The 15,114-nt window shown below is 41.2% G+C and overlaps 1 protein-coding gene across 4 annotated transcripts in view; it reads right to left on the reverse strand.

The window, feature by feature from the left end:
• Positions 1–3,261: 3,261 nt before the first annotated feature.
• DROSHA (drosha ribonuclease III) overlaps positions 3,262–15,114 on the reverse strand; it is a 116,309-nt gene continuing 104,456 nt past the window's right edge. For all 4 annotated transcript variants that reach the window (XM_032222610.1, XM_032222611.1, XM_032222609.1 and 1 more), the window contains 5 exons: positions 14,641–14,723; positions 13,631–13,734; positions 11,644–11,736; positions 9,748–9,794; positions 3,262–3,656 (listed from right to left, as the gene is read on the reverse strand). In XM_032222610.1, coding sequence (XP_032078501.1) covers positions 3,526–3,656; positions 9,748–9,794; positions 11,644–11,736; positions 13,631–13,734; positions 14,641–14,723 — 458 coding nt within the window. In that variant the 3' untranslated portion in view covers positions 3,262–3,525. The remainder of the gene's footprint in view (positions 3,657–9,747; positions 9,795–11,643; positions 11,737–13,630; positions 13,735–14,640; positions 14,724–15,114) is intronic.

A 15,114-nucleotide genomic window follows, 5' to 3' on the forward strand; every position in this document is an offset into this window, starting at 1 on the left:
AGGAGGAAACATCCCAAAATACATCTATTCTTTAAAGGAAAACTTCCCACGTTAAAATCTTTTAGGTATCAACGAAATGTAAAAATATACCGATGATTAAGATTATTGAGAATGATGTTGAGCATTTAAAGAAGTTTTATTATTATTATTATTATTGGTGGATCATAATTACTAAATTGTTTTCGACTCCTACCTTATGTAATATTAAAAAATAATAGCTACTGGCTGCTAGAAAATGAAATTATTTTTGATGCAATTTAAATTATTTATGGAATTTGCAGATTTATGGTTTCTATTGATTTTTAAAAGAATGCTGGATTATATAACAACAGGCCTACATTGAAAAACAATGTTTTTAATATTAATGTACTGAACAAAAGTATATTAATGCTACATTAATGCTCCATTTTTGGAATGATAAATTTCAGAATAGTACCTAGCCCTAATTATTTCCCTCATGCTACTGTTATGGTTCTGATTTTGTTTAATCATCACAGAATTTCTTAATTGCTTATATTTCCAGTGTAAGAGTGTGTGTGTGTGTGTGTGTGTGTGTATAATGTGTATATATACACATACTATATGTGTATAATAAATATATACACACTATAATATGCATCATCATTGCAAAGATTGCATAACTTCAAATAGTAACTGAAAACAAAAATTGGGAAGATTAAGAAATATAACTTTCCTCACATCATTTAACAAGATATATTAACTTTAAAAAAATGGAATAAGCCTGGTAAAAATTATCACGGACAGAGAATAACAATAAATGCAAATATTGTTTATGTGTGGTGAACATCTTCCAACAAAATTATCAAAGACCAGGACACAAAATAAATATACAGCTGTGTGAAAAAGTCCTGCACGCTTTCAGTTTTAAGCTGTTACCTGTTTTAATCAACTTTTCCCTCAGAGAATCTACATAAAATTAGTACTTTGATGAAAATTTCTGTAGTCGAATTGAGATGCATCATTTTTATTAATATAACCAAAGTCTTTTTAAGGTTGTGAGTGAGTTTATGTGCTAAAACAAACACAAGTTGAATTTTTGAAAATGTTAAGATTGAAAGTAGCCAATCAGCAGTGAGCTTTGGTTGACCAATCAAAATGCACAGAGGCTAAATCTATGAGCCAATCAATGTTGTCATGCTCTCTGACTATAAATAGGCATGAAAAGCATCGAGAAATTTAATTTAGCTCTGGCTGCGGGCAAGGATGGAGGCCTTTGCTTCCACCAGTACTGAGCACTTTGTGCTTCATGAAGAGGGCTACTCCTGTACAGAAATAGCCAAGAGAGTTAAATGCCATCGCACCACAGTGTGCAGGTTGAAATATACCAAATAACTGATTCAGTTGATGACAGGCTCCGCTCTGGAAGACCAAGAAAGTCAACAAAGCGGCAAGATCGGGCTCTGCAACACATTTCGATGGCTGACAGGAAGCTCACCTCGCCTCCGATTACAAGAATTTGGGGTGAAACATGTGATGTCAAAGTGTGCACAAGCACAGTGCATCGCAGACTGCTTGCCAGAGGGTTCAAAGGCTGCAGGGCTCGAAGTAAACCTTTGCTCACAGACGCTCACCGCTCTCGGCGACGTGCGTGGGCCAAGAAGTATGCCAAGTAGACCAACGAACAGTGGGCCAAGATCATCTTCAGTGACGAGAGCAATTTCTACTTGAGTGGGAATCAGTGCAATAAGTATGTCAGAAGATTTCTGGCTGAAGAATTTAGACCATACTGTCTGAATCTATCTGTGAAGCATCCATTGCACATGATGATCTGGGGCTGTATCGCTGCTTCTGGTATTGGTCGGATACAAATCGTGCAGGGAATCGTGAATTCCAAGCAGTGTGTTGAAGTCCTGGAAAAGACCATGCTTCCTTCAGTTCAGCAACTTGTAGGGAAGACTTTTACTTTTAGGATGACAACACTCCTTGTCATTGAGCCAAGTCTGTTCAGCAGTGGATGAAGAAGTATGGTGTTCGACTACTGGATTGGCCAGCTCAGGGCCCGGATTTGAACCCAATTGAGAACTTGTGGGCCAAGATTGGTTATGAAATAAGCAAGAAGCATCTGAAGACTTGCAGGAGCTGATTGAGTCCATTACTGCAGCCTGGCACCACATTGTCACTAAAGATCATGTGCAAAAGCTTATATAGTCTATGCTGAAGTGATGCCACCTGGTGATAACCAATAAGGGCTGGCCAATTTCATATTAGTAGCCATGTTTGGTTACCTAAATGGTCCTTTTCAGGGTCACAAACAATAAAAATGTTAACAAAACACTAGCATCGGCCTTAGTAATTGCAACACGTATGTCACTGGGTGTGCATCAGTTAATCTGTTTTCATAGTCATTGTAAGCGTGCAAGAAAATTCACAATCCCCATCCAAACAGCACCAAATTGCAAAAAGCTTATGCTTTTCACTTAAAAAACAGCAGTATTTATTTAGATATAACAATATTTGCAAAGCAGTTAGCATAAAATATCATAAAATCAATGGCCTATCCAAAAAAAAATGTCATAAACCGTAAAGTGTGTAGGATTTTTTTCACACAGCTGTATGGTCTAGTAACTCTAGTTCTAAGAGCAGATCAGTAAACGGAGATAAAATGTGACACCTTGAAATATGACAAGACATCTGGATTTCCCAACTGCCATAAAATGGAGGAGAAAGACATATGGTGGAAGGAGAACCCGAATTAAATGGCGCTGGTCAGCTGGGTGAATGGTGGTTTGATTACATATGTGCCCCTTCATAAGCCGCCCTTCTTTAAAACTGATAACTGATCACGTTTTAGAGTTAGGGTTAACATCTGTGAAGATGTTACCAAGACAAACAAAGTTTAATATACATTTTATTATTATTATGCGCCCATCATGTCACTGTCAATTCTTAGTGGCTGCATTTCTCCATTACAATCTCAACGTGGTCCTTCAGGTGTCCACGTTGCCACTTTAATTGAAGCCGCCCCCCCCACTCCCTCTGCTGGTTTTCCTCGTTTTCTCTTCCCCTCCATTCTTCCCAGTGTTAGAGCTTTCGCCAGAGAAGGGCATAATGTGTACGAAATAGGATAATTTGAGCCTGGTCATTTGTGCCCTGGGTTCATTTCATAAACATCTTCTTACCTGTAGCGTGGCAGAGGCAGAAGGCAGCGGAAAAGAGCATTCTGTTTAATGCCTTATCATTTCATATGACACAACAATATGAATAACACTATTTTTTTCCCCTTATTTTTAGAACATGACATACTTTGAAATAAAACATTTTATTGTTCACAAACCTAGGCTGGGGACATCTTCAGAAAGCGTATGTTCTTCAAAAAAATTCGTTTTTTAAATGTTATGAATACAGCTTTGCCTCTCAAAATGGAGATAAAACATATTAATAATATTTTTTTTTAAAAAAACCACAAAAGCAAACATGATTTCATTTAGTTTCATGAAACCAGGATGGGTTTTTTTTATAGGCCATGGTCAAAGTTAAGCGGATATGCCACTGTTTCCTTCCCCCTTATTTCCTCAAGTCTTCTGAATCATCTAGATCTTTTTCTTGATGTTCTCGTTCCCACCTCATTTCTTTAAGCTCTTGCCGGTACTTCCGTTCAATGAACCGTTTTTGATGGGCCATCTGAGGAAAATTATCTGAGACAAGAAAAAATATTTCATATCAATAAAAGCCAGCCAATGACATGATCTTGCCACCATCAAATATAACACCCAGCTGTTATTATTGTATTAACAAGTCAGGATAAAGAGTACTTGTTGCACATATTGGTTTGCTTGTAATCCCCTATTTACTTAGAAGTAGTCTACTGATTTATGTGAATAAGATTTATGTGAATAAGATTTATGTGAATAAGATTTATGTGAATAAGACTTATCACATTTGTTAGCAATCAGAATGATTTAAATGGAGTAAGCTCTAATAAATATTGGGATTCAGTTGAGATGCCACCTCAAAACTATGAAGTATTCAACTCTGTTTTCTATGTTATGAAAGTTTCCACAGAGATCCGTTGGAGTTGATGACTACTTAGAGATCATATTAGGATTGTAAGAAGATGGTTGATCCTCGTATTCCATAAAATACTTGTTCAGCAACCTTCTACCATAAAACATGTCAGCAGAAGGGCTGGAAAGATCCTGATTATGATGATAAAATTCTACCATAAAACATAGATTATTAATGGATTATGCTGAGAAGTCCTGAAAAATTCTATCATTCTTCATCAAAGATGAGAAGAGGCCCATCTGGAGCTAATCAAGCCAATTTTCCCCCATTACTACTATAACAGGCGTGTGTGTGTGTGTGTGTGAGAGAGAGAGAGAGAGAGAGAGAGAGAGACAGACAGACAGACAGAGAAGCCATTAGCCTCCTAAAGACCAAAGCACCCACTCCAGGAGCCAGAATCAGTTAATACGACTCAGGAAAAGTGGTGCAAAATAAGGCGTAGAAACACATCAACAACGGTGATGCCAGATGGAAGGTCAACGTGGAAAGTGTTGCCCGGGTTGAGTTTTGTGCCAGAGAACAAATTGCCACGTGTGATAGATGAGCTTGTGCTGATGCCGAAACAGCTGGTGTCCTTGGGAACAGGAGGCTTAACAAAGCACCACCTGGGAAATTCAGCTGAAGCCAAAGGTGAAGGAAGGAAGAGCTACGGAAAGCAGAGCTTTGATGTTTTTCGAACTCAAGAGGATCTTATTAAGCACATCACTTCTCTGAAGCAACGTGACATTCTGCAGGTGAGAGAAACCATGACTGAGGGACCGATATCTCCCAGTGGTGAAGGGTCAGAATGGATAATGCTCAGATTTCATCCCAACAAACAAAGGCATTTCTGCAGAAGCTGTGCAAAAAGAAGGCGGTCGTGACCCGACAAGAGCGCGAACGTCAAAAGCGCGCCGACAAAACCGCGGCGCTAAAACCGCGATGTCAAAAGCACGCCGACAACAGCACGCCGACAGAAGCGCAATTTAAGTTAAGGTAAGGTTTAGGGTTAGGTTTAGGTTTATTTTTAGGGTTATGTTACAGCGCGCTTCTGTCAGCGCGCTGTTGTCGGCGCGCTTCAGCACTCATTCGTCGGCGCGGTTTAGTCAGACGCGCTTTTGTCGTTTGCGCATTTGTGGTGGAACCGAAGGCGTTTGGGCCAATTGGTTTACAATGGAAGGCAAAGATTGGACGGGTCTTTTCTTATGATTTTTCCTCCAGAATCACTTGGAAACTTGATCACTCTTCAACATTTCTCTATTGTTTAATATGATTCAGACATACACGTCCTGGCTAAGAACATAAGTAGAGAGTTACCTATCCAGCTAACATAAAAACTTTTGTCATCAGAATCCCTCATCTGGTTTTGAAGACACATGAGCTGAATTAAAGACAAGAAGTATGCAGCCTTTTTTGGGGGGCTGGGCCTTTGGCCTTTAAGGGACCCTGCTCAAATGGTGTGATTTCATGCATATTTATTTTTAGTTAGTATTACTGCCCTTTAACTTAAACCAGCCCTTGGAGGTAGACCAAGTCAAGAATATAGCAATAGCAGTTAGACTTATATACCGCTTCATAGGGCTTTCAGCCCTCTCTAAACGATTTTACAGAGTCAGCATATCGCCCCCAACAACAATCCGGGTCCTCATTTCACCCACCTCGGAAAGATGGAAGGCTGAGTCAACCCTGAGCCGGTGAGATTTGAACAGCCGAACTGCAGATAACAGCTGAAGTGGCTGCAGTACAGCACTCTAACCATTGCGCCACCTCGGCTCTTAATCTCACTGGCATTGCAGGGATTCCAGGATTTCCATTGTAATGTTGGAGGGTATAACAAGAGACTCTTGAAAGCTTGTCCATATTTCTTTCTATCCCAACGTATAGTGTATAGTAAAGAATATTAAGGCAGGGTTAATATGAGTTTCTTTCATTTGCTTCAATCTCTGGATTGTGTCATCTCTTCTCAAGGCCCCTCCTAAATGGCTTGTTCCTTCCCCAAGGTCAGCCTTAAATTCCTTTACATTGAAAAATGCCCAGTGTTAGGAATAGCTTTTTAAGGGGGCTCCAGGATCAGCCTACAATAGGGATCCTCAATCCCAGGTCCATGGATTGGTACCGGCATGTTGGGAAGCAAGCATGTGCAAGCATGTGCCTGTGTGAAGCCAGGTTCCACCACAAAACCGCGTTCGACTAAAGCGCGCTCGACGAAACCACGTAGCTGACGTCATCACAGCGCGACAACAGCGCGGAGAAAAAAGCACGCTGTAAACGCTAAACCTAAAATTAACCCCTAAACCTAAACCTAACCTCCCTAAACCTAATCCTAAACCTAACCCTTAACCTAACCCTAACCCTAACCCTTAACCTAACCCTAAACCTAATCCTAACCCTTAACCTAACCCTAACCCTTAACCTAACCCTAAACCTAATCCTAACCCTTAACCTAACCCTAACCCTTAACCTAACCCTAAACCTAATCCTAACCCTTAACCTAACCCTAAACCTAACCCTTACCTTAACTTGAATCGGCTTGCTTTCAAAGCGCTATTTAAAGCGCCCTTCTGATGACGTCAGCGACGCGGTTTAATCGGGCGCGCTTTAGTCGAGCGCGGTTTTGTCGTGCCACGGTGAAGCCAGGCTCTACACTGTTGGTCCGTGGAAGATAATTCTTCTTCCGAAACTGGGCCCGGAAGCCAGAAAGGCTGGGGACCCCCTGGGCACAAGTCTAGAGGCACCTCTGGCCCAGAGGTTTCAGATTCTGTGCCCATGTTATAGGTCAGTGTTTTTCCCAAACTTTGGCCACTTTGACCTAGCATGCTGGATGGGGACTTCTGGGAATTAAAGTCCAGACATCTTCAAATGGCCAAGGATGAGAAACACTGCCAGAGGGAAAGAACGGCGGGATGATTTAAAGGTTTCTTCCCAGGTCTCCACAGTCCTACCATGACGCAAATGATGAACAGAGAACAAATGTAGAAATGAAAATCTCCCCAGAAGCAGATATTCAACGAAAGAAAAGCCAAGATTACAAGCTGCCTGATGGAAGTGGATGTGCTCAGCTCCGATGGATAAAGCTCTGCTCCAATAAATAGATGCAGAGCAACCTCAGTCGGAGGCTTCAATAAGACGGAGAGTTACGTAGGGTTGTAATACAAAGATTTAGGTTCCCATTTGGCAGGAGCTTGTGACTTTTGCCATCAGCCTTACAAGGTGAGCGCACTGCCCCCATCTAACAAAACAGCGACTTTGTTTTAATCACTATATACCTAGATCATCAATGTCAGAGGGATACTCGCAGGCCTGAATTTAAGCATGGGCTTAAGTGCTTTGCTGGACCCAGGCCAGAGAGCTCTTATACTTTACTCGACTGCATCCCTGGCGATTGGATCTGAAATATGAATGCTTCCAAGGGATTATGATGATGATGATGATAAGGGGAGAAAGCTAGACATAAAAGTTGTGCAGAATAGCAAGCAAGCAAATATCCCCCCCCCCCACATCTAAGCTTTCACCAAAATACAAGCCCACTTCAAAATACTCATCTCCTGCAAGCGACATTTCTCAGCAGGGGGAAAGGATTTTATTTAGAAACGGAGTCTTTGCTCCTTTCCCTCAATGCCCTCGTGCTCTATGCAGGCACATTATGTGCTGGACGTATCCCGTGTCGACATCCATGGCCCCCTCAGGCTGAAGCCAACAACTATCCCCACCTCTGCAGATGTTTGCTCCTCTTCAAACTAGTTCCTATGATAGCTGCCTGGGGGCAGTGGGGCAGGAGATCCTAGTTGTTGCTCAACTCTGTGATAAATTATCACAAATGCTGGGCAATCCGTAATAAGGCTGTGGGAAAATGGCCCTGAGGGACAGGCGAGGGGGGGGACGACGCTGTAGCTTTAGACAACGATTAGACAAGAGGGGTTTCAGCCCACAGAAGAACAAGGAAGGGGAAAGTTCTCCCGGAGACTCAGGGGGGGGGGCCCCCTTGTTCTCTGAGAAGGAAGGAAGGAAGGAACATGGCCTAGGACCTGGATATCTACGAGACCGTCTTCTGCCGCGTACCTCCCTAAGACCGATAAGATCGCACAGGATGGGCCTTCTGCAGGTGCCATCAGCTGGACAATGCCGGCTGGCGATGCCTCGGAGTAGGGCCTTCTCTGTTGCCACTCCGGCCCTATGGAACAAGCTACCCCCCGAGATCCGGACCCTACCCACTCTCATGGCCTTCCGTAAAGCTATCAAAACCTGGCTTTTCCGGCAGACCTGGGGCTGTTGACCTCTGGATTGAGGTCCAGCCCCGCTTAGACTGGGTGCATGTTGTGTTCCTTTTAATTGGTTGTGTCTTATTTATTTTAATCCTTTTTAATATTTCTTATTCCTGTAAACCGCCCGGAGTCCTCCGGGATTGGGCGGCCTATAAATTCAATAAATGGAAATGGAAGGGAGGGAGGGAGGGAGGGAGGGAGGGAGGGAGGGGAGAGGAGAAGTGCTTTCAGTGCTTGCAAGGTTCTTTTTCCGTAATCTTAAAATCAAGGAAGTACTCGTGATTTTAACGATCTTGAAGGGCGGATGCAATCTGAGTGAGCGGCAATCAACTCCCGATTTGTTATGAAAACAGGAGTCTGTACAGAAGTCCTTGACTTACAACAATTTCGTTTAATTCAAAGTTATAACGGCACTGAAAAAAAAGATGTGACTGTTTTTTGCACAAGCACTGCAACCTCCCCGTGGTCATGTGATCAGAAGTGAGATGCTTGGCAAGTGGCTCATATTTATCATAGGTCGCAGCGTCCCGGGGTCGTGTGATCACCTTTTGCGACCGTCTGACAAGCCGAGTCAATGGGGAAGCCTGGCTTTCGTTTAACAACCATGTTGCTAACTCAACAACGGCAGTGATTCACTTAACGACTGCGGCAAGAAAGGCCGTAAAACGAGACAAAACTCGCGAAAACTCACTTAGCGACAGAAATTTTGGGCTCAATCGTGGTCGTAAATTGAGAATTACCCGCATTTTGTGAATGCTACACAGGTAAATAGAGAAAGTCCGTGAGCCTGAAGGTCGATGCCCACTGGCAGAGACCACGCCTAAAACGCAACATGGAGTTAAGTATCATTCATGACCGCGGAGATAAGAGAACCTAAAACTGTTTATTCCACTAGTCAATAAATTGTTTTATTAACAGAAATGATCATTGTAAACAATGTTGGGGCAACACATTCACTTTAATCTTTAAGAGCCGAGGTGGCGCAGTGGTTAAATGCAGCACTGCAGGCTACTTCAGCTGACTGCACTTCTGCAGTTCGGCTGTTCAAATCTCACCGGCTCAAGGTTGACTCAGCCTTCCATCCTTCCGAGGTGGGTGAAATGAGGACCCGGATTGTTGTTGGGGGCGATATGCTGACTCTGTAAGCCGCTTAGAGAGGGCTGAAAACCCTATGAAGCGGTATATAAGTCTAACTGCTATTGCCTGCCATCTGCCTGCAATTCAGCAGTTCAAATCTCACCGGCTCAGGGTTGACTCAGCCTTCCATCCTTCCGAGGTGGGTGAAATGAGGACCCGGATTGTTGTTGGGGGCGATATGCTGACTCTGTAAACCGCTTAGAGAGGGCTGAAAGCCCTATGAAGCGGTATATAAGGCTAACTGCTATTGCTATTGCTAACCTGTATTTTCCCTCCGTTGCACATAATGCCTACAACTCTTCCCCAGAATTACTCTTTAGTAATTTCCAAGAAACCCACTTACATTTTTCCAGTGCATCCATCGCTGCACACATCTCGGCTTGCTGAATGCTGCAATAAATAAATAAATAAATAAATTATGACAAATGTAATTCAGAAGCAAGTTACAGCTTCCCAGAACTGCTGTGCAGTAACTAATTTTTTTTTTACCAAATAATTACTGGCAGTTGTTACCATAAAAACTCTTCCAGTCCCCCAGCCCCACTACTTATTATACATTTCGGTTTTGCAGAGAGTTATTTTAAAAACAAAGATCCATACTTTTAAACATCCCCCCCCTTCAAAATTCTTTTAACAAAGCAATTAAAAGTCAATTAAACAAACGAAAAAAAGCCCATCTCCATCAGCAAAAATGGATAGCAACATTATAGCTCATTTCTTCCCAAACCACCTTATTTTATTAGGGATTGTTTTAATGTTATTCTTAACATTAGTATGCTTTGTGCATAGTCGAGGAAAAGTGGGGAAAAAAAACCCTTTTAAATGTTATTTATTCTGCAGATAGCACTTGGCATTTACCGTGTAGAGAACTTTAAGATGTTTTTCCCATTCATCTTACCGAAATCATTTTTCCATAAAATGGACGATCAGGTTGGAAGATACTAATCGGTTTATAGGTTAGATTGAGCTGTGACTGAATCCAGATTTAGCTGGGCCTTGGCACAAAGCTGGAGAAGGCAACACTATGCTAAAAATAAACCACGATTGTGCAGCCAATTCCAGCTTATCAATTTGCTGCATTCTTTGAAAAGAACTTGTGGATATTAGAGTATCTTTCGCAGCATTAAAGCATTAAACAGGGTGATTCTTCTACAGCTTTCCATATATTACTCCCTCACTGGACACTCCCTTGTGTCCTACCTCTCCCCACGGAAGATTCTTTCTCTCCCTAACAATCATTATTATTATTTTTTTTTTAGTAAGGCCCCAAACACAATTTCAAGGGGTTAAAAAAAAATTGAAGCTGAGGACTTAAAAAAAAAAAGTTAATAATGCACTAAAATATTTTACACATTATCTCTTGACCTTCTGGCACTAAGCAAAGTCATCAGAAAATATATATATATTTTATGAACTGAAAAGGTTCTCCAAAGAACAACAATAACTGAAACTCAGAATTGTTGCTTTATACCACTAATAGGCAGACTTCTCCAATCTCACCTTGGAAACCTGACTTTGAGAATCAATGTGTCTGTGAACCTTAGACTGTCTTGTTTCCAGGTTAAGATGCACAAAAGGAGAGGATTTCTAACATTCACTTTTTTAGGAGTCCGATTTAATATACCAGCGAACATCATATAGCTCCCTTTACCCATGTTGACTAGATAGATAGAGGGAGGGGGAGAGAGAGAGAGAGAAAGAGGGAGGGAGGGAGAGAGAGAGCGAAAGGGAAGGAGAGAGAAAGAGAGAGAGGGGGAGAAGAGAGAGAAAGAGGGAGGGAGAGAGAGAGAAAGAGAGAGAGGGAGGGAGGGAGGGAGAGCGGGAGGGAGAGAGAGGGAGAGAGAGAGAGAGGGAGGGAGGGAGAGAGAGGGAGGGAGGGAGGGAAAGAAAGGGAGGGAGGAAAAGAGAGGGAGGGAGGGAGAGGGGGAGGAAAAGAGAGAGGGAGGGAGAGGGGGAGGGAAAGAGAGAGAGTGAGAGGGAGGGAGAGAGGGAGGGAGGGAAAGAGAGAGAGAGAGGGAGGGAGAGAGGGGGGGAGGGAGAGAGAGAGAGAAAAAGAGAGGGAGGGAAGGAGAGAAAGAGGGAGGGAGGGAGGGAAAGAGAGAGAGGGAGGGAGGGAAAGAGAGAGAGGGAGGGAGGGAAAGAGAGAGAGAGAGAGAGAGAAAGAGAGAATAGAGAGGGGGGGAGGGAGGGGAGGCAGGCAGACATATAGACTATATAAGTATTCAAACATTTTATGTACCTTGGTCCCTTCCCACATCCAATTCTTTCGCCTTTGAAATAAACAGCCACGGTATAGGTCCTGGCATGAGAAGGTCCAACTGTTTGGAGGGTTCTAAGCCACAAGACAGACAAGCAAAAGAAAACAGTCCTGAAAACATTCTAAGTCTCTAAGACATCTGAAAAGAAATGCAACTATTTTAACAAAGATCACAGCACAAGGATGAACCTCGACAGGTTATTTTATGAGACAATGCCGTCATTTCATTGGTGAATATTTATGTATGCTTATTACAGAATTTTCCCTCTGTCAATCAATAATTGCTTCTCTTTCTGATATAACCTTCCACTCTACATACATGGTTAACATCAATGGCATCATATACTTTAGAATGACTTCATCCTTCAATCTTATAGTCATTCACTTTAGCCTTACTTCTTATTTGAACGGGACGGAATATACCCTTAATATTTTGCCCTTGACCCCAAAACGTAATCTTAAATGATAAAACATCTCAACACTTTCTGCAGCCTTTTCCACCATACATATAGTGGAACACTACCTGTTCTGACAGTAACCATTTTATTAAACAATAACAACAACAAAAGTCTGTTCCTATCAGGTCTGAAGACAGGATGAGTAGAAAACTACCTGGAAAGCAGGTAGGAATGTCCAGCAATTTCTCTTATGCCCCAGGATTTTACTGACCTCAGAAAGATGGAAGGTTGAGTATTGAACTCCTGGCCGTGAGCAGTGAGTTAGCCTCAATATATATAACTATATATAACTAATAACTCTCTCTCTCTCTCTCTCTCTCTCTATCTATCTATCTATCTATCTATCTATCTATCTATCTATCTATCTATCTATCTATCTCTATCAATATATCTATATCTATCTATCTATCTATCTATCTATCTATCTATCTATCTATCTATCTATCTATCTCTATCAATATATCTATATCTATCTATCTATATCTATCTATATCTATCTATATCTATCTATCTCTATATCTATCTATCTATCTATCTATCTATCTATCTATCTATCTATCTCTCTCTCTCTGTTTGTCTGTCTGTCTGTCTGTCTGTCTGTCTGTCTGTCTGTCTATCTATCTATCTATCTATCTATCTATCTATCTATCTATCTATCCTTGAGACATGATGGTGCAGTGGTTAGAATGCAGTATTGTAGGCCAACTCACTGCCTACTGCCAGGAGTTCGATTCTGACTAGCTTAAGGTTAACTCAACCTTCCATCCTTCAAGGTCAGTGAAATGAGGATTCAGATTGTTGGGGACAATATGCTGACTCTGTAAACCGCTTAGAGAGGGCCGTAAAGCATTGTGAAGCGGCATATAAGTCTAACTGCTACTGCTATCCTCTCATAGCGTTTCCATGATCAAGGAAAAGTAACTTGGGAGATGACTGCAGCACCTGCAGAAGCAATTGGGTGATTTAAGAACCGAAAACTGAGTTTGGGGAAATTGAATATGTCTAAGACTTTCAATGTCTACTGTACTTACAGCCATCGTATTGCACACCTCCACAAACTTTCTTGACTATATGAAGAGCCGAGGTGGCGCAGTGGTTAGAGTGCAGCACTGCAGGCTACTTCAGCTGACTGCAGTTCTGCAGTTCGGCGGTTCAAATCTCACCGGCTCAAGGTTGACTCAACCTTCCATCCTTCCGAGGTGGGTAAAATGAGGACCCGGATTGTTGTTGGGGGCGATATGCTGACTCTGTAAACCGCTTAGAGAGGGCTGAAAGCCCTATGGAGCGGTATATAAGTCGAACTGCTATTGCTATTGCTACTATATCTCCAATGCTTTAAATTGAATTTGAGATCCAAAGTGTAACAGTAGTATCCTTTCATTTGATCAGGGAAACTAATTCCTTCTTTGAACAAAGGGTGTGATACTTAATTCCAGTCATATGGTATTTTTTTTTTTTTAAAAAAAGGAGTCCCAAAGTGATAATGCCTGTATATAAATCAATCTCCTTACTTATACAGAGGAATGTCTGGCTCCTTCCCTTCTGTTCTGAGAGTTAAACAGCATTGCTGGAGTTGAGATTTTGGATCATTCCAATCCTGATTTAGGATGAATTCCTAAAATGGACAAAAAAGAAAAGGGGGGGGGGGCAGGAATAACAACTGTTCAATTGATTGGAAAGTAGGAAAATACTTTAGATTTTAAAAAAGCCTTTTCAAATGTATTTTTCTCTTAGTATAGGTAGGGTTGCAATTTGCGTGTGCTTAAATAATGCAAAATTTGATTTAGTGTGATTGATAAATTGATACCATGTTTAATGCAAGCCAAAATCCAACGTAACTGTAATTAATGCCAGCGCATGAACAGTTAAGGTTGCTATTAAGGTTGTAGATGTTGGAGTTCTAGATGTTCAGGGGTCACCAACCTTACAACTAAATTTAGGGACCGCTAAATTCATAATTTTAAATTCTGTGGACCACTAATATGAATTTTAAAAAAAGGTAAATAGCAATTAGTGCAATGTAAAAAATGCAAATAATTTTTCTGCAGACCACCAAAATTTTGTCACGGACCATACAAAATGGACCAAAGGAATGTTTTTTTTTTCCCAGCGAAGCTCAAAACAAAAAGGCTCATTTTGAAGACAGAATGCAGGAGATAGAAATTACCCTTTGGATATAGATTTATCCACTTTTAATGTTGTTCAGCATTTCATTAATAAAATATAAAAATTATGTTTAAAAACATTGCCTATTTCCATTGAGCTGGAAGCCATTACCCTATTTTCCAAAGAAATGTCGCTTTGAATAGCGCAAATTCAAATAATGTGATCTCTTCATAGGATTCATTAACTGCACTAATCAAGAACTACGTGTATCTAAGCCACTAATGTGAGAGAAAAGAGATTTAAAACCTTTATTATTACTCAGGACACGGAGAGCAAAATTCTTGGTCCAGCTGGGACTCCCTAGCAAAGTGAGCTTCTCGGCTGTGTAACACATAACAATCGCTCGGAGACTTACTTTCAATCGTGGGAAAAAGCAGACGTTCATGAAGGTGTGGACATATTCAAGATCTTTATCTATGTACAGAGCAGCGATAAAGGCTGAGGAAGAAAGAATAACCAAACATTACGAGAATATTACTTTCTTTCAAACACACATTAATATTTCCAGGCAATCTGTTGCAAATATTCCAAGTCAACGGTGAGCCTGTGATGGTATATATTAAAACACCCAAAAGACGGATAGTTGAGTGAGAGGTGTTTTTATTATTTTGGGAAGAAGGAAAGTCTGAGAGGAGGAAAAATATTGCAGGGATATTAAAAGTCCACTCTATCCACAAAAGATATATGAAAGACATGAGTAAAAAGAGGTAAACATAAAATGAAAAGCAAGAGCAGATAATTGATTTACTAAATATGTTTGCTCAGAAATAAACAGCAAGGAAACAACTTGTGTCTTTCACTTCAAGCAATTCACACATACCAAAGATTT

This window comes from Thamnophis elegans, chromosome 8 (assembly GCF_009769535.1).
Source record: "Thamnophis elegans isolate rThaEle1 chromosome 8, rThaEle1.pri, whole genome shotgun sequence".
Classification (NCBI taxonomy): domain Eukaryota; kingdom Metazoa; phylum Chordata; class Lepidosauria; order Squamata; family Colubridae; genus Thamnophis; species Thamnophis elegans.